We start from the raw sequence: 27,238 nt of genomic DNA on the forward strand, positions 1-27,238 counted from the left end.
TTGCGGCCACACTAACCCTAATCCGATATGGTAATACCGATTTTAGCGCTACTCCTCTCGTCGGGGAGGAGTACAGAAACTGATTTAAAGAGCCCTTTATATCGATATAAAGGGCCTCGTTGTGTGGACGGATGCAGGGTTAAATCAGTTTAACTCTGCTAAATTCAGTTTAAACTTGTAGTGTAGACCAGGCCTCAGTGTCTGTGTGTTGGTTTCCCCATGTGTGACATGTGGGATAATGGCGCCGCGCTCTGAGGTCTCCCTCATACCCTTTTCAGAGCGGGACGGTGTCTCGCTTGCAAATCCACTGAAATCCAGAGCTGCAGGTGTCAGAATTAAGCTGTTTCCCTGCCAGCGCGCCACAGTTGCTCCCCTCAGCCGGGCCTGACACCGTGAACCTGTGGGACAAAGGAGGGGGGCCCTCTCAGCGCGTGTGGGTCCATCACACGCAGTCAGTTCCCTGTTCAAAGTTCTAACAGGATCCGCGGCCGTCGTCTCCTCCAGCTCTGCCCTGGGGGCTGCCCCCTCTCCCCACTGTCAGGCCCTGGCCAGGTCTCGAATGGCCTCTCCCTGCTCAGACCCCAGGGACCTGCTCAAGCCTCATCCTGTCTGCTAGCCTAGACCCTGTCCAGCTCCCTCCCCTGCTCCGCGTCCCCTCCCCACTGGGCTGGGCCGACGCTGCCCCCTCCCGGTCCCCTCCTGCCTCTGGCTGCTCTGTGTCTCCCCCTCCCCCCTGCCCCATTGTCTGGGGGATCCCCAGGGCTCTGGCCTGGCCCCTTTGCTCTTCACCCTCCGCATCCCATCTCTGGGCCACCTCCCCTGCCCCCAGGGCTCCAGCTTCACCTCCTCCGGGGAGGGGGAAGCGGGAGGGGGGAGGAGAGGGTGTCTTTGTCATCACCTTATACTGAAAATGATTCCCAAAACTCCCGACCTTCCCCCAAACATCCCCTCCCCCCATCTCTGTCACTGCCCCTGCTGCCCACAGAGGGGAGGGAAAGGGTTTGACTCAAGGAATCACTCACTGGGTCTGATCCAGCCGGGAGCCGTCCAGCCAGGTCCAGGCCTTCTCTGGGGAGGAGAGCGACAGTCCAACCCAGAATGGAGACGTGCCTCCTGTCAGGTCCTGTAGGGACTCCTGCAGGGAGTGTGGGACAGGCAGCTGGGGACCAGAACCTGCTGTCGGCTCTTTTCTTGCAAATCTAAGTTCGCAACAACTTTAGCACCAGAACTACTGGCCGGCTGTCCAGGTATCCCTATACACACCTATCCATCCCCACACACACCTGTCTATCTCTCCAACTATTCCCCATGTATCCTTTTCTGTCCACCTATCCCCACACCTACCCCCACTCTCTGTAGCCCTCAGTCCCCATAACTCTCTCTCTCACACACCCTGTCCCTCTGTCCAGTTGGCTTGTGCTGGGCACATCTCAGAAGGGGGAGGGTACTGGTAGCTTTAGGACACCATTGTGTGTCCCTGATCTCAGGGCTGGTGATTTAGGCTGGGATTTGTCAGCTGCCTAGGGGATTTGGACACTCTGTTATTAACCATTAATGGGAATGGGGTGTCCAAGTCCTTTAGGCAGCATTGACAATCCTAGACCTACCATGTAGCCTATATGAGTCCTCAGACTCATTACCCAGGGCCCAGCCCTGCTGCGGCAGCTCCAGCAGGAAGTTATCACCCCTTTACCAGCTCCTCCCAGTTCCGGATCACCAGCAGCTGGGAGCCCCTCGCTGAGCAGTTGGCGCAGCTCTCGCTCCACGTTTTACTTTCTCTGCCGACCCAGTAGCACTTGTCCCTGCGCAGATGCCAGTCCGTGGGGCAGAGTTTGCACCCGGAAACCCCTGCAGACAGACAGGTGTCATTAATGCCTTAAGCCTTCTGGGCCTCATTCCCAGCTATTCCCTTCCTGAGACTGGGGCAGGAACGTGGTTCAAATGGGATTGAGTCTCCTTTGTGCTCCCTGAAATCTGGGGCTGGGCCGGGCCCTGCCTGGCTCCTGGCGTCAATTAGAGCAGCCTTGGGGCTGCTCTGCCTTATCCAGCGCTCCCATATGGGCCCTGGGCAGCAGTGAACACCCATAGCGCACTGCACTCTAGCCACACTACCAATCTGCTCTCTACTTTGGGGGTTGGGAACAGGGTGGGAGAGGGGCTCTTACTCCAGCTCCACACTAGGCAGGGAGGTCTGTAGGGCAGAGGGCTATTTTCATCCATTTTAAGGCTACTTTATTCTGCCAGAGTGGCCTAGAAGGGGCTTAGGACAGCTGACGATGTGTTGGGGGCTGGTTAGTGGAAATCTAATAGGATATGGGAGGAGAAATGGTAACTGGCGTGTCCCTGCCCTGCAGGATCCCCAGGGGCTGGGATGGCAGCTGGGTTCCCACTGGCCGAGCCCGGGGTGGAGGGCGGTTCAGAGACACACGCGCTGGGGTTACCTGCAGAGTTGGGCTGGGCCGGGGGGCACAGACTTTGGGTCAGATGGGATCGGAAACGCTCCAGGCAGGCGCTGCATTCTGCTGTGCTGGGGTCTGCGGTCCCAGAGGCTGTCGCTGTATCTCTGCTCCTGACTCCATCGCTCCCAGAGGCTGCCGGGGTCTGTCCCTTCTCGGACAGCAAGTGGGAAACTGCAAAGCAGCATCAGTGGGAGTGAGGTGACGGGTTAATGTGATGGGGAGTTGCTGGGTAAAAGCACCGGCAGAGACACAGGGCCTGGCCCAAAGCCCGTTCAGCCCCATCTCCACTGACTCCCGTGGGCTTCAGAACAGCCCTAAAGGGCCACAGTCTAAAAGAGCAGTTTGGGATTGAAAATCAGTGGGAGTTGGGTGGCTAAATCCCTTGGGTTTCTTTGCAAACCCAGCTCATCTTTGCATCTAAGTTATCCAGCCCCCATCAAAGCAGTATCAGAATAGCTCAGAGTCTTCGCTAGATTTCGCCTCCCAACCCCACTCTGTGAGGCAGGGCTCAAGGATGTCATCCCCATTGTGGAGGTGGGGAAACTGAGGCACAGAACTCCTCACGGAGGCGAGGATCAGCCTGGTTCTGTGCTGGGACAGGCCACTTGAGCTGCCCCTCTGGAGTGTCAGGTTCAATACAGTGTAGGCCCCGTTGCTGTGCATCCTGCCCTGGCGAGAGGAGGGGCAGGGAGCCGCGTGGGCGGAGGTGTGAGATCGCACAGGAAGCTGAGATGCTGGACTACAGCCATGTGGGCGTCAGGGCGGTGGTCACAGCATCCGGCGTCAGGGGCTCTTTGCTGCTGTGTATGTTGGCTCAGTCAAAACAGGGCTCCCAGACGCCTCCCCGGACGGTGCAGCCACCCTGAGGGGTGCAGCCTGTACATGGCGGAGTTTATCTGCCCCTGTCACTTGCTGTCTCTGTCCCTCACCCACATTCCCTGTGACGCAGGGGAGGGTCATGAGGACAGATTATTCAAGGGGTTTAGATACCTAAAGCTGCAGAGAGACCCTAAGTGGGGTTCTCAGAAACATCTAGGCCCAGATCCTCAACAGGATTTAAGTACTTAACTCCTTTGGGTGTTGGGCATCTAAATACATTTGAGAACCTGGGCCTGATTTCAATAGGTGTTAGGCACCTAGTGGGTTGGTTTTAGGTGCCTAGCTGCATTGTTAGGTACCTAAACCCCTGTGGAATTCCAGTCTTAACGGACCAGCCCAGGGTCACACAGGGAATCAGTGGCAGAACCAGGAAATGGTCCCAGAGCTCCTGAGTCCCAGATTAGCACCAAGACCAGTGAGCAGCCTTCCTCTCGGGATGCCTGTGAGTTCCCGCCCAGTCCCCCATCCCGCAGCGAACAGCCAGCTCCCTCTGACATAGCCCAGTGATGGGAACTTGACATTCGGGGGGAACATTGCCAGCCATGTTTTGGGGACGTCCTTTCTCTATTTATCCACCAGCTACATTTTCTCTCTATTACGTGTTGAGGACAATTGTATTGAAACGCCCAAGGCTGATGGAAAGGTGGGGGGGACACTAGGACATTTCCCCCTGCCCAGCTGGGGCAGGGACTGTCTCTCCCTGTGTGTCTGTGCAGTGCCTGGCACAAGGGGGCCCTGATCTCAGCTGGGGCAGGGACTGTCTCTCTCTGTGTGTCTGTGCAGCACCTGGCACAACGGGGCCCTGATCTCAGCTGGGGCAGGGCCTGTCACTGTGTGTCTGTGCAGAGCCCAGGACAAAGGGGCCCTGATCTCAGGTGGGCATCTAGCTACTAGTGCAGGGTTAATAAAACTTTCCATTGACTTAGCTGCCCTTTGAAGTTGAATCGCCCCCTCGCTGCCCAGACACGGCTCCTGTCCTCATTTCACTTCCTCTCCTACACCACAGAGTGAAACAAACAGTCTCCCCAGCTGCCCACGTAAACAAGGTTACAAACAGGGACAGGGCAGCAAATGGCATCTTCTGCCCAGAGCCCAGCTGGCTCCTTACAGCCCAGCACAGACACATTCCAGGCTGCAAATAGGCAGGAGGCCCATGGACCAGCCTCTGTTATTGTTATCATATCTAGTGCTGTGGAGCCCAGATACACAGCGAGAGACAGGCCCTGCCCCAGCTGAGATCAGGGCCCCATTGTGCCGGGTGCTGCCAGGACCGGCGCTAGGGGTTTGAGCGCCCTAGGCCGACAGCAATTTCGCCGCCTGGCGCACTGATCTCGCAGCTCCGGTGGAGCTGCCGCAGTGGTGCCTGCAGAGGGTCCGGTGCTCCGCAGCTCCAGTGGAGCTGCCGCAGTCATGCCTGCGGGTGGTCCACCTGAGCCGTGCTGAGGAGCTAACCGTCCGCAGGCACGACTGCGGCACCTCCACCGGAGCCGTGGAGCACCGGACCCTCCGCAGGCACCACTGTGGCAGCTCCACCGGAGCTGCCTGCCGCCCCTCCGGCAAAATGCCGCCCACCAATTATTCTGGCGCCCTAGGCGATTGCCTAGGCTGCCTAAATGGTAGCACCGGCCCTGGGCGCTGCACAGGCACACAGCGAGAGACAGTCCCTGCCTCAAAGCACTTGCAATCTATTTAGACAAGGGAGGCACAATCTCCATTTTTTAGATGGGGAAACTGAGTCCCAGGGCACTTGCCCACAATCACACAGGGAGTCTATGGCAGAGCCAGGGATTGATGGTAGAGCTAAGTGCAGGTTACAGCCAAATGGAGGATATTTAATGTCAGTATGAGGGTGGTGCCCTAAATTCGTTAAGGGATTCTGAAAATCTCCCTGTAAACAGACAAGGCAAATCATAGGCTGGGGAGGGAAGAGAAACACAAAGGCAAAGTGCCTTGTGCAACGTCACCCAGCAGATCGGAGGATAGAACCCACATCTATTAAAGACAATATCCTCTTCTGAGAGGTCTGGTTCTCTCACTGTACCGCCATTGCTGTGACTATCTCTTGGGGTGTGTATGTATTAGACAGAGTAGGTAAAAAAATCCAAATTTATGTGCAATTCTAATATTTCAACATTTGTTTTTGCTCTGAATTGGGACAAAAAGTCAAAGTATCAAAAACTTGTTTGTGGGAGGAAAAATTCAGAATCAACCTGATTGGGAAGGATGAAATGTTTCACTTCAGGTGGGTTCAATATTGACATGCCTGAGCTGCTGGGAGTTGTAGTTTGGTTTCTCATGCTGTGATTCCTCCTTATGGGCTAGGCTCCCTGGCTGGACTACATCTCCCATGATGCACCACAGACTCGGGACTCCCAAGGTGCACTGCAATGACACTGCCAAAGCAGCTATATATATGTGTGTGTAAGCCCCAGGGTGCTTTCCTAGGTCCCTGGGGCTTTGTGTGCCAGTAGCTCAGGGAGAGGCGGTGTCCCTGGGTGACTCCCAGGTTAGAGCCCTTTGTTGGGAAAACTCCCCCTACAGCCTGGCTGAATTTACACCCCCCCCATCTCCCTAGGGAAAATCAGCCACCCCAGGGCATTCCTGCTCTGGCTGCTAGCCCAGGGCTGCTGCCTGCTGGGAGTGGGTTTGGGTGCTGCGGTGGGAGACTAAACTTAGGACTTTTAGGCTAGTTTAGTAACCTGAGCCCTACACCCCTTGGTGGGGAGGAGAAATCCTGGGAGCAGCAGCAGCCTGACCCTGCATGACGAGGATGCCTGCCAGCAGTGATCAGCAGCCTTTCTGCAGTCCAGCGCCATCTCTGAATGTGAGGATCCGGCGTGGAGTTGTGAGTCATCATCCTTCTGTTAGCTAGTCAGGGAGATGGTTTGGGAGACACCCACCCCCACTCCTGGAACTGGGCCCTCAAGCCAGCGGGTCGGGGTTTGGGGATTTTATAACTTGCTGCCTATTAAAGCTGTGGCAGGACTGACGGCCTCATCCCATGTGAGAGTCCTTTGGGTTGCACTGAGCCCAGTCAGCCGAGCTGCTAACTGAGGCACAGATGATGTCATGGTCACAGATCATCAAAGGCCTCCACGAATACGCACGCCAATGGGACACTAATTTTATCTTTGCTAGATCAGGTCACATGACTGGGGAAATTCATGGGTATTATCCGTGTGGGCACAGGTGACCCCTGGAATAGTGTTTTATCCTATTTTGTTATATGTATCTCCTGTTTAATATAATTACTGTGTGAAATATATTGTATGTGTCTGTGTTATTTCTTGGGAGTCTCCAGCTATCTGGCAAGTAAGCTGGAGGTTTACCCTGTGGTTAGAATTTTCCTGCCAAGCTGCCCTGGTGGCCCTGCCAGGAAGGAGCGAGAGGGGTTGGAGGCACCAGCAAATAAATTCGTATGGGAAGAAAATAAAAATGTTATATCCTGGGGAGCGGAAAGCAGGATCCAGAAGAACCCAGGTTTGTCCCTCAAACCCATCAGGGGATTGGTGCTAAAGAAGGTAACCAGGGGGATTGGAGTGCTACATATATAGCAAAATCCTAATTTTCCTTTTTAAAAAACATATTTGGATGAGAAATTCTCAGTCAGTGCTAGTATCAGAGTTGGCTAAAATTTTGTTCTAATTTTAAAATGTCGATGTAATTTTGAAATTTGAAACAAAAAATGAGGAAAAGTGTTGATGAAACTGTCACATAATTCTCCCCACTCTCTCCCATTTTTAAGCCAACTTGCAGAGCTTTTCAAATTTTCAACTTTCAAAATTTAGAGGGTCTTCTGAATTTTGAAAAGAGCGAGAAGGTTTTTTTTAAATATATCAGTAAAATTTTCCCCTTATTTTTAACCAGGTCTAGTGTATGCCTGGATCTATCTAGTTATCCATCCATCCCCATGCACACCCATCTCCCTATCTTTTTAATTTTCTCTCTGTTACAGTCAGGCTCTTTGGAGCATCAAAGAAATTTACTAGCTAGTGGGAGGGACCCACAATGGAATTCTGGAGGGGTGGGACAATCCATGCTATACGCTGATGGACCCGTGTGAATAAACACAGAGCTGTCAGCTACTCACCCCAAATCCCCAGCGCTATCACAGCAATCACCAGGACAATATTCCCAATCCATCCGACCCACAGCGCTGTCCGATGCCACCGGGGACCTGTAAGAGCCAACGTCTGGTGAAAAACAGTCGGAATCTGGTGTATGGAAGACCGTTTCAAAGAAAAATGTGATCCCGATCTTACAGTGTGAGTAGAATCCTATGCCTGCATGGGGTTTATTACAGGATTGGGGCCTATACACTCCCCTGTTTTCCTCTGTAGGCCAGTCTGGGATGACTTGAGAGCTGCCTGACTTTTTTTATGTAAAGGCAGTGGGGTGAAATTTTGCCCATTTTCTTGAAAATGGGAATTTTAATGAAAATATCGATATTTTCTCAATATGTTACATTTCCTACATTTTTAAAGGAACCTGCCCCCCCCTTTTTAATTCTTCACCATATTGCTTTGTTGTTTTTCAGGTTCTTTTTCTGTTTGATTGCATTGTTCTTAATTATTGTCTATCGTGTTCGTTATATATGTTATCAATTTCCATACCTTGGCTGTAACAATGGAAAGTCTGGGAGGAAATAATGTCACAAATTGACAAGGCTGCAGGGACCAGCTCAAACAAGATTTGGTCATTGCAGATCTAGAGTTCAAAGACCAAACTATGAATGTTCAACTCAACTGTTATTTCCAACCTAATGTATTGATGTGAAATCTGGAAATCCACCAAAGGCATAGCCACATGTTCTAAGGCATTTGTTTTCCAAGGTATTTAGACATTACTAGACAGTAAATGGAATGAATTAATAACAAATACCAAGATCCTATCAGAGAGTCCAACAACCCCTGATCTCCAAAGTTATCCAGAACGGAAGTTGGAAAGATCTGGGATGCGTTTTCTTTGGCCACTGTTGGAAGACAGGATACCAGGCTATACGGACCCTTGATCTGACCCTTTTTGGCTGTTCTTATGTTAAGAATGAAGTGGAACATCGGCCACTGGGCAGCTGGAAGAACATGCAAAAGGGCCTAGCAAAGACTCCCTCCATCGAGCAGTCCCCAGAGAGAGAATTTACAGAACGTAACAGAACAGAAGACATGCAAAGAGCAGCCCAGGTGAGCCAGGGATGGTGGAGCCTGGGTCGTGTCCTGAGCAACCTACAATGACCTGGGAAGGATTCAGCATCGCTATTATTATTTTGCTTTCCCACATTTGATTTTCTCAAAGGTTCCCATTGGCAACATTTTTGGCTGGAAACTTTTTCCCACTTGTAAACATCTTTGGTTCAAACAACATTAGTCTGTAAGGTGGCACAAGGACTCCTCATTGCTTTTGCTGATACAAACTAACATGGCGACCGCTCTGAAATCTTTGGTTCCGTGCTTTCCCTTTCCACTTTCAAGGTTTAATTACTATGTCGCATGGCTGAGCTTCATTGGTCAGCTCGGTTACATGACACTGTTTCAGACTGAACATCTTTCAATCTTGAAGACACAGAATCACAGAACTGTAGGGCTGGAAGAGACCTCAAGGGGTCATGTAGCTCCCCTCCTCCCTCCCTCACTCTGTATTTAGCCAGGACCATATTTAACCCTAGACCATCCTTGACTGGTGTGTGTTTAACCTATTCTTAAAAACCTCCAATGCCCGAGTTTCCACAACCTCTCTAGCCAGGGGTGGCTCTATGTATTTTGCCGCCCCAAGCACAGCAGTCAGGCGGCTTTTGGTAGCGTGCCTATGGGAGGTCCGTCGGTCCTGCAGCTTCGGCATACCCGCCACTGAATTCCCGCCGGAGCCGCGGGGCCAGTGGACCTCCTGCAGGCATGCCGCCGAAGGCTCCCTGACTGCCGCCCCCACAGCAGCTGGCAGGTCACCCACCCACTTGCTGCGCTGGTGCCTGGAGCCGCCCCTGTCCCTAGCTAACCTGGTTCAGTGCTTAACTACTCTTAGAATTAAAAAGTTTTTCCTAAAATCTAACCTAAATCTCCCCTGCTGCAAATTAAGCTGATCACTGATTATTGTACCTTCAGTGGCCATGGAGAGCAACTGATCAACACCCTCTTTATAACAACCTTTTTCATACTGGAAGACTGTCCAGCCATCTGTCCTCAGATTCAACATGTCCAGTTCTTTCAACCTCTCCTCATCCGTCATGTTTTCTAAACCTCTTTGAAACATTTCTGTCTTGAAATCAAAACATTTTTGATGTTTTTTGAGCTACTCAGAGATTCCAAGGCTGGAACGGACCATTCTGGTCGTTTTGCCTGACCTCCTGTATTACACAGGGCAGAGAGGTTCCTCAAAATAATTCCGAGAGCAGATCTTATAGAAAAACACCCAGGGTTGATTTAAATCTTGTCAGTGATGGTGAATCCACCATGACCCTTGGTAAATTGTTCCAATGAGTAATTACTCTCAGTGTTAAAAAATTTACACCTTATTTCGAGTCTGAATTTGTCTAGCTTCAACTTCCAGCCATTGGATCAGGTTAGAACCTTTCTCTGCTCGATTGAAGAGCTTGTTATTCAATATTTCTTCCTCACGTAGGTACTTATAGACTCATCAAGTCACTCCTTAACCTTCTCTTTGTTAAATAGATTGAGCTCCTTGAGTTTATTACTACAAGGCAGTTTTTCTGATCCTTTAATCATTCTTGTGGCTCTTCTCTGCACCCTCTCCAATTTATCAACATCCTTCCTGAATTCTGGACACCAGAACTGGACATGGGTTTCCAGCAGCGGTCGCAGCAGGGCCAAATCCAGAACTAAAATAACCTCTTGGCTCCTACTCGAGATTCCCTTGTTTATACATCCCAGGGTCGCATTAGCCCTTCAGACCACAACGTCGCTCTAGGAGCTCATGCACAGCTGATTATCCCCCATCACCCTCGAATCTCTTTCAGAGTCCCTGCTCCCCAGGACAGAGTGCCCCATCCTGTAAGTGTGGCCTGCATGCTTTGTTCCTGTTGGACTCAATCATGTCAATTAGGGCCCATTTCAGCAAAACATCCTTATCCAGCAAAGAACTTGGATGTGGGCTTAACTTTGTGCTCCGGTCCCATCGACCGTAATGGGGCTCAAGGAAGTGGTTAAAGAGAAGCACGTGTGTTAAGTTCTTTGCTGAATGGAGGCCTTACATCGTAAGGAAGAATCATTCTAATCAAAGCCGGCGTCTGTAGGTGAAACTCTCTGGCCTGGGTTATGCAGGGGGTCAGACTTAACGATCAAAATGATACTTACAGACATGCAACGTGTATGAATCACAGACACCTAGCAAGAGACATGCCCTGCCCTGATGACGCTGGGTTCACGGGATGAAATTCACCCCTGTGTAGAGAATGAACACAAAGCTAGATACCACTCTAGTCCTATTTTGCAGACTGCAAGTAGGGTATTGGCCTTTGTGCTGAGCCCTCTGCAGAGTTGTGAATTTCCGCCACACAGGTTGGGAGGTAGGGAGAGGAAACAATAGCTTAAATATAGTGGCTGTGAAGTCAGGGCTGCCCAGAGTGAGGTTAGAACCATAGACTTGAAGGATTTCTTAAGAAGCATGTTAATGCCGTGCATTGCAGAGATTCTGTGCAGCAGGGGAAGTGCAACCCCGGGGCTTGTGATTCTGGGCTTCTCCAAAACAGCCTCCGGTGTCAATTACAGCAGCCCTGGGATTGCTCTAATTTATGGACAGTCCAGAGCAACTCGGATTATCTGGAGCAGCAGAAATTCTCCTTACTGCTCCCAGATCCACCCATGCCGGAAATCATCCTGCACTAGGGTTTTTGGGGGGGAGAGTCAAGGCTGGGGGGAGGCAGTGTAGCTTATGGCTGCTCTATGCTGTACCTGCAGTGCGTGAACTCCTCTGGCCACTTGCAGCAAAATCCTGCCCTCAAGTATAGGGGCTGAGGCAGGCTGGGTCCTGAGGTGTGTACCGAAAACTGGCTCCAACTGTGGGGGGCTGAGCACTTGACCTAAATAAGGACCCACCATGTCCAGATTCCCAGTGCAGGGGCTTACCCCGGACGCCAGCCTTCCCCACCCAGCCAGGGCTGGCCAACTTTCGAGTAGCAGCTCCATGGACCATTACAGAGGATGTCCGGCTGCAGCATTACAGCTGCGTGTACCGGCTTTCCTCGGAAGGAAGTGTCAATTACACTAGCACCCTGAGATACTGTGTGAGATCAGGGCCCCATTGCACTGGGGGCTGCAGAAGCATATAGCACATAGAGTTAATGTCGTGCCTACACCTCATCCCGACTCCAGGGAGGTGTCTGAGCAGTTCAGATTATTCTTGCCAATGCTCTGGTAGCCTGAGTCCATCATGTAACCATATAGAGAACCACGAGCCCCCAGCCAGAGCTCGGTGGGTCGTAATTGGAGAAGTGCTGTCTGATGCAGCATCCAGACTAGTGAGTGGGTGCATGGACTTCCCCTTTCCACCCCAGGCTTCTGCACTGAGAGCCCCGCACACAGAAGTGAGCTGCTACAGAGAGCTGATCACAAGTGTTGCAGCCAGCTCCCCAAAAGCCAAAAATCCCCTTGGCACAGACTTGCTCTGGGGCAGTCACTGAAAGCAAGGGGCTCCCCAGCAAAATCCATCTGTGGGTTTACAAAGACCACCCCACCCCTCGGGGGAAATAAAAGTCACTTACTGAGGGACTGAGCTGAAAGGGGTGTCCTGGAGCCAGGAAAGGCAGGGGAGAGGTTCAGATCGGCATAGACTGTCTCCCCAGCCATGATGCGAGCAGCTGGTAAGAGCACCTGGCTGTGTTCGGGGCAGCCTGATGTGCTCGGTATGTGCATGAAATTGACCTCAATCCAACGTCAGGAAGTGCCGCCTCTGAGAGCTGAATTCCACTCCTCTCACGTGTGACTGCGAAGGGTCCTGTCGCAACCAGGGCTGAGTAGCAGCAGCCTTAAACCAATGCAACTGGCCTTGAAATGTAGAGACTGGTGCAGTCTTGGGGCCAGGGATTTCGGATGCACTGTAGCTGTTGTAGTGTCCAGGCACAGGGGCTAAGCTATTGGGCTGGGAATTAAACTCCTGGCTTCTGACCTGCTGTGGAAATGTGCACGGGTCACTTCTTTTCCCTTGTGCTTCAGTTTCCCCTTCTGCTTTTTATTTAGATTGTGAACTCTTTGCAGCATGGACTCCCTGTCTGTTTGTGCAGCGCCCGGCACAGCAGGCCCCTGATCTCAGCTGGGGATCAACTCCCATTGAAACTAGGTGCTTAAATACCTCTGAAGGTCTGCTCCTAAGTGACTTGTCAAGGTTACACACTGAGGTAGTGGAAGAACTTTGTAACCCAGATCTCCTGGGTCTCAGTTCAGTGCATTAACCAGGAGACGTCTTCAGTTCTCTTTTAACACCATGTGAGGACATTGGTTCAGCCTGGGAATGATTTACCAAATCTGCTGGTGTGCCTGGCATTGTGCTGGTGAAAGGTTTTCTGTGATGTAGCTTTAGAATGGATCAATATCACGAACATGGTTGAAAGCGTTAGCAGAGGGTCTAACGGAGGAACAAACTAGCCAGACTGGTTATTGACTGACTGATGTCTTGGCCGATGTATTTTGCAAGTGTGGCCTGAGCACGCATCGGAAAATATTACTTTCATACCACAACCAGCCAGCCGAGAAAGCTGACAGTGGTTAACAAGTATTAACAGGGCTCTCAGGCCGGATCCCCGCCTGCTGTGAATTCATCTTATTTCCTTTGCAATCAATAGGGCCAGAGAGCCCCCGCCAGTGCAACGTCACACAGCTTGGGAAAACTAATCCCAACTACGCTGACACAGTGATGGAGTCTAAATTGGCTGTTGCCACCCAAGCAAGAGAACTTGGAGTCACCATGGCTTCTTCTCTGAAAACGTCCACTCAATGTGCAGCAGCCATGAAAGGGTAACAGTATGTTAGGAAAGGGATAGAAAATAAGACAGAAAATATCATAATGCTCCTATATACATCCGTGGTGCGCCTACACCTTGAATACTGTGTCAAGTTCTAGTTGCCCCATCTCAAGAAGGAGATAGTGGAACTTGAAACTGTTCAGAGAAGGGCATCAAAGATGATCAAGGGCATGGACCAGCTTCTGTACAAGAGAGACTAAAAAGATTAGGGCTGCTTGGCTTAGAAAAGAGAGGGGGGATATGACTGAAGTCTCTAAAAGCATGGATGATGTGGAAAAAATGAATAGAGAAGTGTTATTTACCCTCTTCTACCACACAAAAACCACGGCTCACCTGGTGAAATTAATAGGCTGTAATTTTAATACAAACAAGAGGAAACACTTTTTCACACAGTGAACCTGTGGAACTCATTGCCAGGGGATGTTGTGACGGCCAAAAGTGTAACTGGGTTCCAAAAAAGCACTGGGTAAGTCCCTGGAGGATAGGTCGATTGATGGCTATTAGCCAAAGTCAGGGATGGACCCCCATGCTTGAAGTGACCCTAAACTTCTGACTGCCAGAAGCCAGGAGATGCTGGTGGGGTGACTCTCTCCGAGACTGTCCTGTTTGGTACACTCCTCCTGACACTCTGGTGCTGGCCGGTGTCGGAGACAGGATACTGAGCTAGATGGACCATTGCTCTGACCCGATATGGCATCTCCTATGTAAATTGGCTGTAGCTCCATTGGAGTCAATGGGGCCAGACCCCCGCTGTGTATCTGAATTGATTCACTGAGCTCCCCAGGGCTGCGCTGGGTTACAGTAGCTGAGGGTTTGGCTTGTCACACTTCAGAGAAGACTCGGTTGCTACCTGCTGCTAACCACATCCCTGAGGGAAGCGTTTCCTCTTACTTGACATGACTCTTTTGGTGTGTGTGGTATAAAGGGGGTGTGAGGGGGCAGGAAAAGGGGTGTGCAGATTTGAACAGTCCGTTCTCCATCTAGCCCTTCGATCCCTCGGAGACACGAATCGGCACAGCAGAAAATTCAGCGAGGTGAGAAATAACCCAGGCAGAGGCTCTGCGGTGGGAGGACACAATTTAACGGGAAGGCCACTGGGTGATGTAGAGCCCTCTAAGGGTGGGGCAGTCAGATATCAGTGCCCCGCTGATGCTAACCACAGGTGTGTGTCGTGTTTATGAATGGGTTAGTATCTCTAAATAGTTTGTGAACCCTCTAATGACACTCACCGTGTTGTACCCTTTTATTGACTCACATTACTATAATGTCACTTCTAGCCTGTGCCGCACTTACCCTCGCAACACCACTGAGAGGCAGGGAAGTGCTATTCTCCCCGTTTTATAGCTGGGGAACAAAGACCGAAACGAAGGGCCAGATTTTTAAAGGTATCTAAGCACCCAAAACTGCAGATAGGGCCCCTAGTGGCATTTTCAAACCGCGCAGAGCCCTGGTTCACAGAGGGACTTTGGCACTGCAGTGCTGAGCGTCATAACACCTAAGTGTGTCTGGGCTGTAAGAAGGCTAAAGCCTCCCATTCTGACTCTTGACGAAAGAAGGAGACTTGCAAGAGGTCATTTGTGTAGAATGGAGTCCCATCTCAGCACCATAGCTGCATTCATAGCCATGTGAGTCTGGACTCTGCTTCTGCAGCACCTGGCACAACGGGGCCCTGATCTCAGCTGGGACAGGGACTGTCTCTCCCTGTGTGTCTGTGCACCACCCGGCACAACAGGGCCCTGATCTCACCTGGAACAGGGACTGTCTCTCTCTGTGTGTCTGTGCAGCAGCTGGCACAACGGGGCCCTGATCCCAGCTGGGGCAGGGATTGTCTCTCGCTGTTTGAAGGGAATTATTTAAGTAGACAAAAGTGAGAGGTTTTCTTTGGCTGGACACAAAATTAAGTGTGGACACAGGCTGTGCCAACAGAAGGAAAGCTTTGCCAGATAAACTTTTTAGGGTAGGCCATGTCAAAGAAGGAAATTTAAATCTGCAGAGATGACTGGATGGAAGCAGAAATCTGTGGAGACAGAGGGAGAGAATATCTGCCGGGACAGGAGAATAAAGGGAAGGAAAGAAAGATCTCGCAGGCGTGACTAGAAAGACGTCTGCGAAGGTGACTGGATGGAAGGATGGAAAGAGACACATCTGCAGAGCTGGGTGGATGGATTCACGTGGTCCCAGGCTGGGTGGATGGATGGAGCTCGGCAGAGTTGGACATGCAGAGCTGCCTGGTGTGTTTTCTCCTACAAGGAAGGAGTGAGGTCTCAACACCCTGTCATGCTTGAGGATCTACCAGTATCACACTTCTGCCTGGGGAAGTTGACAGCAACAAGGGCTGGGCTCAATATCTAGCAGTTCCTCATAACCCTACAAACCAGAACCGGCTCCAGCCCCCACCCAGCATTCTGCAAAAACGTACCACACCCCCAGGTGTCTGTGCAAGGCAGAACTTCCTCTTTCGCAAGCACAGAGTCTGTGTATACGAAATTAGAACGTTTATGAAAAGGGAACCAAGTGTTAGTTTAGGGCAACCGCATGCCAAGACCTGCCACCATAAGCAGACCGCCCCCCCCAGGGTACATTGGGCAGTGGCCTTCGCCTCAGTGGCTCACCTGGCAGTGTGAGAGCCCAACTCACAGATGATCCTTTAACGCGCCACCCCCCTCTCCCTCCATCGCATCCCACTCTCAGTCGCTGGCCTGGGCCAGGGAAGGCCCAGAGTTCAGACGGGGCCACCTCCCTCCCCCACCCCCCGCCGCTGCAACCGGGCTCACAGTTGCCCTGTTCACTCTGCATTAGCTGCCCACTGCCGGGCCACTGTTCACTCTGCCGCCTCTGGCCACTGTAACATCATCGACCCCGGGGCCATGGCTTTCTCTGCTGTCGCCCGCCGCTCTATGGCACTGTGCGATGCCATGTCCTGCGGTCCCACCGCTTCACCTGGCTCTCGGTGATCTCAGCAGTTAGCCGGGCACCTCACCATTTGTGCCGGCTGGGCCGTGCCTTTCACTGCCCCACTGGGGGTCTAAGGCTGTGTGTGTGTGCAGCACCCGGCACAACGGGGCCCTGACCTCAGCTGGGGCTGGGACTGTCTCTCGCTGTGTGCCTGTGCAGCGCCCGGCACAATGGGGCCCTGATCTCAGCTGGGGCAGGGACTGTCTCTCCCTGTGTGTCTGTGCAGCGCCCGGCACAACGGGGCCCTGATCTCAGCTGGGGCAGGGACTGTCTCTCGCTGTGTCTGTGCAGCACCTGGCACAATATTCAAAATTATTTTTTGTTTGAAAATTTCCTTAATTTGATTTTTAAAACATCTGAGAAACGGTCAACATCAAACCATTTTGTTTGCCCACAAATGACTTTTTTTTTTACTTCCGTATCTGCAGAAAATTTAGAAAAAATTGATTTTTGGTTTGACTGGAAATGATTTTTTTTTTAATTGCAGTGAACCAAAACACCTGTCACTCAAGCAGCTCTCGACGGGTGGCGATCTAAGGCCTGTGCGTCGAGAAGTTCTATTGGCACAGAGTTTTGCTTCTGACAAAGCTCTCTTGGCCAAGCGTGTTCACACTTGGCTGCCTTTACTGGTGCATTGTGTCCACGCGGCATCGGGCTGTGTCAGCAGAAGACATGTTGAATTGTGGGTAGGCATCCCAGAGTCCTTGTCACCTCCGTTAAGCGCATCACCTTATGGGACGTTTTTGCTGTGTATTATGGGTTGGCTGCTGTGCGTTGTGGGATACCCTTGTTCCTCTCAGGGAATTGTGAGGATTTGGGCTGAAATTCTCACAACTCCCTTGGTTCCATCTCATAATCGAAGACAAGCTCTGTGGAGCTTGGAAGCTTGTCTCTTTCACCTGCAGAAGTTGGTCCAGTAAAATATAATACCTCCCCCACCTTGTCTAGCCCGTGATCTACTGTTTTTTGTTCCATGATGCTGTTATTCCAGGTGTTGCTTGGTGAAGGGGATTATTTAAGTGGACAAAAGCAGAAGGTTTTCTTTGGCTGGACACAAAATTAAGTGTGGACACAGGTTGGGCCAACAGAAGGAAAGTTTTGCCAGATAAACTTCTTAGGATAGACTCTGTCAAAGAAGGAAATTTTTAAATCTGCAGAGATGACTGGATGGAAGCAGAAATCTGTGGAGAGAGAGAGAGAGAGAGAATATCTGCAGGGACCGGAGAATAAAGGGAAGGAGAGAGAGATCCCGCAGGGGTGATTAGAAAGACATCTGCAAAGGTGGCTGGATGGAAAGAGAGACAACTGCAGAGCTGAGTGGATGGATCCACGTGGTCCCAGGCTGGGTGGATGGATGGAGCTCGGCAGAGTTGGACATGCAGAGCTGCCTGGGTGTGTTTTCTCCTACAAGGAAGGAATGAGGTCTCAACACCCTGTCGTGCTTGAGGATCTACCAGTATCTCACTTCTGCCTGGGGAAGTTGACAGCAACAAGGGCTGGGCTCAATATCGAGCGGTTCCTCGTAACCCTACAAACCAGAACCGGCTCCAGCCCCCACCCAGCATTCTGCAAAAACGTACCACACCCCCAGGTGTCTGTGCAAGGCAGAACTTCCCCTTTTGCAAGCACAAAGTCTGTGTATATGAAATTAGAACGTTTATGAAAAGGGAACCGAGTGTTAATTTAGGGCAACCGCCTGCCATGACCTGCCACCATAAGCAGACCGCCCCCCCCCCAGGCTATGTTGGGCAGTGGCCTTCGCCTCAGTGGCTCACCTGGCAGTGTGAGAGCCCGACTCACAGATGATCCTTTAACGCATCGCCCTCCCTCTCCCTCCATCGCATCCCACTCAGTCACTGGCCTTGGCCAGGGAAGGCCCAGAGTTCAGACGGGGCCACCTCCCTCCCCCCACCCCCCGCTGCTGCAACCGGGCTCACAGTTGCCCTGTTCACTCTGCATTAGCTGCTCACTGCCGGGCCACTGTTCACTCTGTGACTCTTGACCACTGTGACATCATCGACCCCAGGGCCATGGCTTTCTCTGCTGCCGCCCGCCGCTCTATGGCACTGTGCGATGCCATGTCCTGCGGTCCCACCGCTTCACCTGGCTCTCGGTGATCTCAGCGATTAGCCGGGCACCTCACCATTTGTGCCGGCTGGGCCGTGCCTTTCACTGCCCCACAGCGGGTCTAAGGCTTAGCACCTCAACCTGGTTATTGGTGATTTCAGTCCAGGGAACACTGAACGCGACCAAAGACTGCACTGACTCTTACCCGCACTCTCCTTACACGGTGGAGAGGGGGCAGGTCAAAGGACATCAAGGACTTAGGCCAAGTCTACACTGCAGACCTACATTGGCACAGGCGCCGGCTCCATGGGTGCTTCAGCCAGGGAGAACCCATGGAGAAAAATCAGCAGGTGATTAGCACCCATCGACAGCCAAGCTCCCCTCTCTCCCTGAACTCCACACTCCTGCCTGCCTGTCAACTTCTCCCCCTCCCTCCCCGCGCCTCCTGCATGCGCAGAACAGCTGTTCTGGTGTGAAGGTGGCACGGGGAGGGAGGGAAGGAGCAGGAATGGGGCATGCTTAGGGAGGGGCAAGGATGGAGCCTTAGAAGAAGGGGTGGAGTGGGGGTGGGTATTGCGGGTGGGGAGGGGGCCGGGCTTGGGGCTGAACAGGGGTTGAGCACCCCTGGGGAAAATTAGAAGCTAGTGCCTGTGTATATCAGGGTACGTCCAGACCGCCAAATCGGCGGGTAGCGATTGATTTATCTGGGATCGATATATTGTGACATACCACTAAAAATCACTTAGAAAAGTTAGATGCCTCAAGTCGCCAGGGCCTGATGAAATGCATCCTAGAATACTCAAGGAGTTAATAGAGGAGGTATCTGAGCCTCTAGCTATTATCTTTGGAAAGTCATGGGAGACGGGAGAGATTCCAGAAGACTGGAAAAGGGCAAATATAGTGCCCATCTATAAAAAGGGAAATAAAAACAACCCAGGAAACTACAGACCAGTTAGTTTAACTTCTGTGCCAGGGAAGATAATGGAGCAAGTAATTAAAGAAATCATCTGCAAACACTTGGAAGGTGGTAAGGTGATAGGGAATAGCCAGCATGGATTTGTAAAGAACAAATCGTGTCAAACCAATCTGATAGCTTTCTTTGATAGGATAACGAGTCTTGTGGATAAGGGAGAAGCGGTGGATGTGGTATACCTAGACTTTAGTAAGGCATTTGATACGGTCTCGCATGATATCCTTATCGATAAACTAGGCAAATACAATTTAGATGGGGCTACTATAAGGTGGGTGCATAACTGGCTGGATAACCGTACTCAGAGAGTAGTTATTAATGGCTCCCAATCCTGCTGGAAAGGTATAACAAGTGGGGTTCCGCAGGGGTCTGTTTTGGGACCGGCTCTGTTCAATATCTTCATCAACGACTTAGATGTTGGCATAGAAAGTACGCTTATTAAGTTTGCGGACGATACCAAACTGGGAGGGATTGCAACTGCTTTGGAGGACAGGGTCAAAATTCAAAATGATCTGGACAAATTGGAGAAATGGTCTGAAGTAAACCGGATGAAGTTCAATAAAGACAAATGCAAAGTGCTCCACTTAGGAAGGAACAATCAGTTTCACACATACAGAATGGGAAGAGACTGTCTAGGAAGGAGTATGGCAGAAAGAGATCTAGGGGTCATAGTGGACCACAAGCTAAATATGAGTCAACAGTGTGATACTGTTGCAAAAAAAGCAAACGTGATTCTGGGATGCATTAACAGGTGTGTTGTAAACAAGACACGAGAAGTCATTCTTCCGCTCTACTCTGCGCTGGTTAGGCCTCAACTGGAGTATTGTGTCCAGTTCTGGGCACCGCATTTCAAGAAAGATGTGGAGAAATTGGAGAGGGTCCAGAGAAGAGCAACACGAATGATTTAAGGTCTTGAGAACATGACCTATGAAGGAAGGCTGAAAGAATTGGGTTTGTTTAGTTTGGAAAAGAGAAGACTGAGAGCGGACATGATAGCAGTTTTCAGGTATCTAAAAGGGTGTCATCAGGAGGAGGGAGAAAACTTGTTCACCTTAGCCTCTAAGGCTAGAACAAGAAACAATGGGCTTAAACTGCAGCAAGGGAGGTTTAGGTTGGACATTAGGAAAAAGTTCCTAACTGTCAGGGTGGTTATACATTGGAATAAATTGCCTAGAGAGGTTGTGGAATCTCCATCCCTGGAGATATTTAAGAGTAGGTTAGATAAATGTCTATCAGGGATGGTCTAGACAGTATTTGATCCTGCCATGAAGGCAGGGGACTGGACTCAATGACTTCTCGAGGTCCCTTCCAGTCCTAGAGTCCATGAATCTATGAATCTATATCGATCCCCGAACGTGCTCCCGTCGATTCTGGAACTTCACTAGTGCGAGCAGCGGTAGCGGAGTCGATGAGGGGAGCCGCGGCTGTTGATCCTGTGCTGTGAGGACGGGAGGTAAGTCAAAATAAGATACGTCGACTTCAACTATGCTATTCCCATAGCTGAAGTTGCGTATCTTACATCGACCCCCACCCTCCCAGTGTAGACCAGGCCTAAGGGGATGTAAAAAAAAAAAAAAATTCCCCTCCTCCGCAAACAACATAGTAACTCTGACATACTCCCCCCACCCGAGTAGACAGTGTTGTGTCAAAAGGAGAATTTCTCTCTTCCAACATAGGTGCCACCTCTGGAGGAGTTAGGTTAACAACACTGATTTGAGAACTCTCTCCTCCCATTAGCATAGGAGCATTTTCATTAAAGGATTACCGCTATGTGTAAACACAAGCCCATCAGCAAAACCCCACACTGCCAATTAGAAGCACCCATCCCCCCCTCTCTCTGTTTTCATGGGGGAGGGGGAGGTTACCGTTCCTATTGCTGATTTAGCGAGTGAGGTCTAACTGAGGGTGACCTCCTTGCACGAGGCAGGCTAAGCACAGTTCTGCTGCCCTTTACTCACACAAGCAGGAAAACCACTTTCATTACCCCTCTACTCAAGTTTAAAAAAATTTATTAAGATGATGCTAAAAAAAAAAATTAATGGTACAGAGTTTAAACATAGAAGTTTCTGGTTATCAGAAAATAACATACAGATTATTGAGGGTGCAAAGTTTGGTTTAAGATCGGGTGGCATAAGGAATACATAATCTGCAATATTCTCGATTGAGGGTAAAAGGCTGATGGGTCAAAGTACAGACTAAAGGGGTTTGTAATCCAGCACCAGCCGGAATCGATCACTTTGGTGACCCAGCTGCATCTGCTGACTACCTGTGCAGAGTGAGTGTGTCTATGCAAATACCATCTGGTGCTGAGGTCTTTCCCCCTCAGCTCATGCTAGATGTCAGGGGAGAGCTCGTTCAGACCCGGGAAATCCCCCAGGCCCTGTAGAATGACCCTGTGTCTCAGCTGCTCATTCACTCCAGGCACAGTCTGTAACTCTCACCGTTAGGGGGCTGGGAGTGGGGGTCGTGGCAGCTCTGCAGAGACAATTCAGCCAGAGAACACAAATCACTTGATGGCAAGTAACCTCTAGTTTCCCAGGCAGGGCCGCCCAGAGGATTCAGGGGGCATGGGGCAAAGCAATTTCGGAGGGGCCCTTCCATAAAAAAAAGTTGCAATACTATAGAATACTATATTCTCGTGGGGGCCTGGGGCAAATTGCCCCACTTGCCCCCCTCTGTCCCCCCTGGCGGCCCTGTTCCCAGGGACTGCCAGGCTATGTCGTCTCCTGGTCCAGTATCCTGCAGGGCCACCTGGGGAGGCAAGGGACAAGTGGGGCAATTTGCCCCACAGGGGTCCCGTGAGCCCTGGCGCAGTGGCGGTTAGGGTCTTCAGCGGCATTTCGGCAGTGGAGGGGCCTTCAGTGCTGCCGAAGACGTGGAGCAACTGAAGGGACCCCAGCTGCTGAAATGCCGCCGAAGACCCTGACCGCTGCCGGGTGAGTACAAGCACTGCAGCTGCCCCACTTTGCCTCAGGCCCCCTGAATCCTCTGGGTGGCCCTGGTATCCTGTCTCTGCGGTGGCCAGCGCCAGCTGCTTCCGAGGAAGGGGCCGTCCCTGCAGCTATCAGATCATCTGCCCCTGGGGAAAGTTCTCTTCTAGCTCGCGGGGCACCTCAGGGGTTAAGAGAGCCCGGCTATTGCCAACGCTCAGCACACTCTGCATCGCTTTAGGGGTGTGAACGGGCACCGCATGGACACACGCTCCCCTCTACTGGAAAGGGGAACTTTCCAGGTTGATTTCTACCAGCCGGGCTTACGTTTGTATTAGTGAAGGCAGGTCGAAGTTACCCTCAGTGCTGAGCCTGGGGCAGCTTGTAGGGCCTGCTGGACTTCGTTCCACAGCCTGTCCACCCCCCAAGGGTGCATCTACACTGCAAAAACCGAAATGTGCGGTAGCAAGTTTCCAGCTCGCACTACAGGGCTAAAAATAGCTGTGAAGACATTCCCGCTTGGGCTGGAGCTCAGGGTCTGAGAGCTGCCCCGAGCTGGGTTTCAGAGCTTGAGCGGGAACATCTATGTGGCTATTTTTTAGCCCTGTTGCACAAGGCCCACAAACCTGAGTCTGTAGACGCAGGGTCTGAGACTTGCGAAGGGTGACCAGACAGCAAGTGTGAAAAATTGGGACAGAGGTAGGGGGTAATAGGAGCCTATATAAGAAAAAGACCCCAAAATCGGGACTGTCCCTATAAAATTGGGAGAGCTCACGGCTGCAGTTTTGCGGGGTTTTTTGCACTGCAGATGTATCCTGAGAAACCTCTGTCTTGCGCACAGTGAGATGCAGATAAAGCTGGGCAAACAATGGATTTGTTTTGGTATATTCTGAACCATGTCTGGGCATTCTGAAAAATAACAACATTTATTTTGGGTTGAACTGAAAAATGAAAAAAGAACAGGAGAACTCATGGCACCTTAGAGACTAACAAATTTATTTCAGCATGAGCTTGCGTGAGCTACAGCTCACTTCTTCGGATGCATAGAAAAATGAAACTTTTTGAAAGTTTTGATGAATCAAAACATTGAAAAAAATAATAATTTGGGATCGAATTAAACATTTTGTTGGATCCAAAATGAACCATGGTGTTTTTTCTTCTGAGCATTTTAAGCATTTGCTCAATAAAACGAAAGGAAGTTTTTGAAACTACACGTCACTTTGAACCAAAAGAATCCAAATATTTTGTTGAAAAAAGGTCAAAAAATGAAACATTTTGGCTTTTTTGGAGTTAATTTTGGTTTGTTATTTGTGCTGAGACAATTTGGCAAAACCAAGATGAATTTGCCAAATATTCTGATGTTGCTGGATCTGCATTTATCTCAAGGAGATAAAAGCTTTAAAATTTCACCCAGCTGTATATATGGAACCTGTGTTTCAGACAGTTCTATTGTGGTAGAGATGTGGAGTTCAGCTTTTAGCTGCCCTGGGCCCAATTCGTTAAGTGCTGTCATAAACAGATCGTTAAGGGTTAATGTCTCTTTTACCTGTAAAGGGTTAAGAAGCTCAGTGAACCTGGCTGGCACCTGACCAGAGGACCAATAGGTGGACAAGATACTTTCAAATCTTGGTGGAGGAAAGTGCTTTGTTGGTGGCTGTTGTTGTCGTTGTTCGCTTTGGACTGCGAGAGGGACGGGACCATCAATTCCAGGCTTTCCCAGTCCTTTCTGAATCAGTCTTTCATGTTTCAAAATAGTAGGTTAATAGCCAGACAAGGCGGTTGTTTTATGTGTTTGTTTTTTCTCAACTTGATAAAGTGTCCCTTTTTTGGCTGATAGATTCAATTATAGCCCAGAGGAAACCCCTTAGGCCTAGGTTCCAAAGTTACAGGCAAGCAGGAGGGTTAAAACCTAAGGTACCTTGTTACAAGTAATTTTTCCATTCCCTGATTTACAGGTAGATGATTTTTACGCTTTCTTCTTTAATTAAAAGCTTTCTTTTTAAGAACCTGATTGATTTTTTCTTGTTTTAAGATCCAAGGGGATTGGGTCTGGACTCACCAGGGATTGGTGGGGAGAAAGGAAGGGGGTTGGTTAATTTCTCTTTGTTTTAAGATCCAAGGGGTTTGGATCTGTGTTCACCAGGGAATTGGTGAAGCCTCTCAAGGCTGCCCAGGGAGGGGAAAGTTTTGGGGGGACAAAGTGTTCCAGACACTAACTTCTGGATGGTGGCAGTGTTACCAGATCTAAGCTAGTAATTAAGCTTAGAAGGGTCCATGTGGGTCCCCCACATCTGTACCCTAAAGTTCAGAGTGGGGGAAAAAGTGCATTGTGAGATCTTAGGCTTGATGTGATATTCTCTGGGGAGCCAGTGCAGAGAGCAGAGGATGGGAATCCCCATTGCTAAGCAAACATGATGTCGGGCTTTGAAATCTCATTATACTGTCCTGTGGGAGCTGACTTCATGCTCAGATTGTTTGCACTGCCATAGTACAGATGGAAGGTAACCAGACCACATACTGATGTAGCCCGTAATCAGTATTGTCAACCCCAAGTGTTTAAAAATCATGGATCGGGTCCCCGAATAATGAAATTGGCTTCAAAATTTTGAGGGTTTATTAAAAATTTTAGAGGGTACTTTTATTTGACTTATGGTTTCTGGGCATTTAGGGCCCACTCTGATCATGTTTTCAACCAAACAGGCAACGAATTTGTGTTATAAAACAAATGCTTAGATTCTTATGTAATCACATGAGTCTGGGAGCTGGTGCCTTAAGAAAAGCGCCAAATATTGTGAGGCTTGTGATAGAATTGAGAGTTGGCAACACTGACAATGATTTAATTCTTACACACACAACTTTGGCTTGCAGCTAGGGCTAGCAGGATATCTTTCCTCTCCTGGGGAAAATTCCCATGAAACTGGAGGGAAAAATAATTTTTGTCAAAATGTTCAAGGGGAAAAAAATTGATGTTTTGTGAAAAACAGGAAAAACCCACCATGTTTTGTTTTCAGGTCGGCAACAGAAAACTGATTTTTTTATCTGATATTGATTTTTCCCCCCTTAAAAAACTGCTGTAAACCAAATGAAAAAAAAATCAGCTGAGATTTGAAGCATGTTCAGGTTTTGGCTCAAATTTGCTCTTCAGTGACAAGTCAAAACTTTTCAGGGAAACCAGAAAATTTCCATTAAAAAAACAACCCTCGTTTCACTGAATCTAAATTTCCATCAGAAAATTCTGGTGGTAAGAAAGCAACCTGCTCTAGGGCTGAAGTGAGCAGATTGCAGGGCATCCTTCCAGGGTGAGCTGGGGAAAGCAAGTTAATTAGCAGTGAAATGATTCCACCCCATCTGTGCTGCAACAGCTCCCTCTTCAGCCTCAGCTACTTCCCTTTTACCACGATCCACCGCATCTCATTCTGAGCAACCAACAGGTTGTATGAGGTGTGTGTTTGGGGAGGAGCAGGAGGTCTGAGCAGAAAAGAGGAGGAGCTGCATGTATCAGTGACTCAATTGGATCCTACGGAACATGTGCGTTGAATGGGGCTGTCCCTACATTCATCTCTGTGCAATTAGCTGCCAGCCTGAGTCAGTGCAGTCTGTGCTTTGTCTGCAGAAGGAAGTTTGCAGGGGATGGAGTCTCAGCGGATTGCTAAAGTGATTTGCAATGTCACTGGTGGAAGCAGGACGATGGGCTCAGAGGCCAAAGGACTTTGGGAAGCGTCAGCGGTTGGGATCAGGATTTAAAAGCCTCCCACTGGTGGGATGCCCTTGGGGGGAAATTCAGTGGGCCCTGAGGTAAGAGAATCTCTGAGTGTGTCTTCAGGGCCATGCTCAGGGGTGTCAGAGCGTAGGTCCACCCAGTGGGAAGTCCTGTAAGAAGAGGGGTGGGGAAAAGGGGTCAGGCCAAGACAGCGAAGTGGTAGCCAGAGGACTGTGTCCAGTTTGGGTCACCGATGTATCGAAAGGATGTAGAGAAATTGGAAAGGATCCAGAGGCAAGGGACAAAGATGACCCAAGGGGTGGAACACAAACCCTGTGAGCAAAGGCTGACGGAACTGGGTATGTTTAGTTTGGAAAAGACGATATAAGGGGGCATCTGAGAGCAGACTTCAAATACTTGAAAGGCTGCCGTAACAAAGACAGAGAAAAGTTGCTCTGTCTTGCCACAGAGGCAGAATCTCAGGAAAAACTTCCTAACTGGAAGAACAGCAGGGCAATGGAACAGACACCTTGGGAGGTGGTGGAAGCTCCTTCGCTGGAGGTTTTCGAAAGGAGGCTGGAGCCATCTGTCCTGGATGGTTTAGACACAACAAATCCTGGATCTTGGCAGAGGGTTAGAGTGGGTGACCCTTATGGTCCTGTCTAACCCTATGGTTCTGTGAACCCAGCCCTCTCCTCTGAATGGGTTTGAGGGCTCCAAGCTGGAGGGACAGGATGTAGCCAGCAGAGGTTGCTGCGTCACTCTGCTCAGAGAGCTGCACAAGGAGACGGGGAATGCTGTGGATGCGGGGGGGCAGTGACATGGTTGGTGCAGAGTGGGGCAAATGCACATGGGATGGAAGGAGGATGCTGCAGAAAGGGCCTCGTGAGACCACAGACACAAATCAGAGCTCTATCTGGAGTATCGGCCAGGGGCTGCTGGATCGTCCCTGGGAAAAGGGACCCTGGAGGGACATGGCACTGGGACAGAGGTGCCTATGGGGACAGCTCCTTTTTCCCCTCTAACCGCCTGCCTTGGGGGGCTGGGTTAGCAGCGGCTACGCTGATGATTTGTTATAAGCTGATGTCCGGGTGTTCAGAGCATTGGTTCCTCTCATCTCTGCCAGCCACAGTAAGGATTCATCCATCGCTTACTGGGAATGGTTGGGGTTCATGGAGACCCCCCAGGGCTGGAGCTGGGGACTTCTCTGCACTGCTGGGATCTGGCACTCTGCTGTACTGAGCTCCCCACTAGGCACACCCTGCTGGGGTGAACCGTTACTAACAGCTGTAGCACCTGGAGAGAGACCAC

At 50.4% G+C, this 27,238-nt stretch overlaps 1 protein-coding gene across 1 annotated transcript; it reads right to left on the reverse strand.

The window, feature by feature from the left end:
* Positions 1 to 12,267, reverse strand: LOC116824272 (killer cell lectin-like receptor subfamily B member 1B allele C). Its single transcript, XM_075071561.1, has 7 exons — positions 12,045 to 12,267; positions 8,145 to 8,149; positions 7,429 to 7,515; positions 2,442 to 2,630; positions 1,694 to 1,848; positions 1,023 to 1,135; positions 1 to 398 (listed from the first exon to the last, which is right to left on the reverse strand). The coding sequence occupies exons 1-7, from the start codon at positions 12,197 to 12,199 to the stop codon at positions 275 to 277; spliced, it is 828 nt and encodes a 275-aa protein (XP_074927662.1). The 5' UTR covers positions 12,200 to 12,267; the 3' UTR covers positions 1 to 274.
* Between the last annotated feature and the right edge of the window lie 14,971 nt (positions 12,268 to 27,238).

Source organism: Chelonoidis abingdonii, chromosome 12, assembly GCF_003597395.2.
Source record: "Chelonoidis abingdonii isolate Lonesome George chromosome 12, CheloAbing_2.0, whole genome shotgun sequence".
NCBI lineage: Eukaryota > Metazoa > Chordata > Testudines > Testudinidae > Chelonoidis > Chelonoidis abingdonii.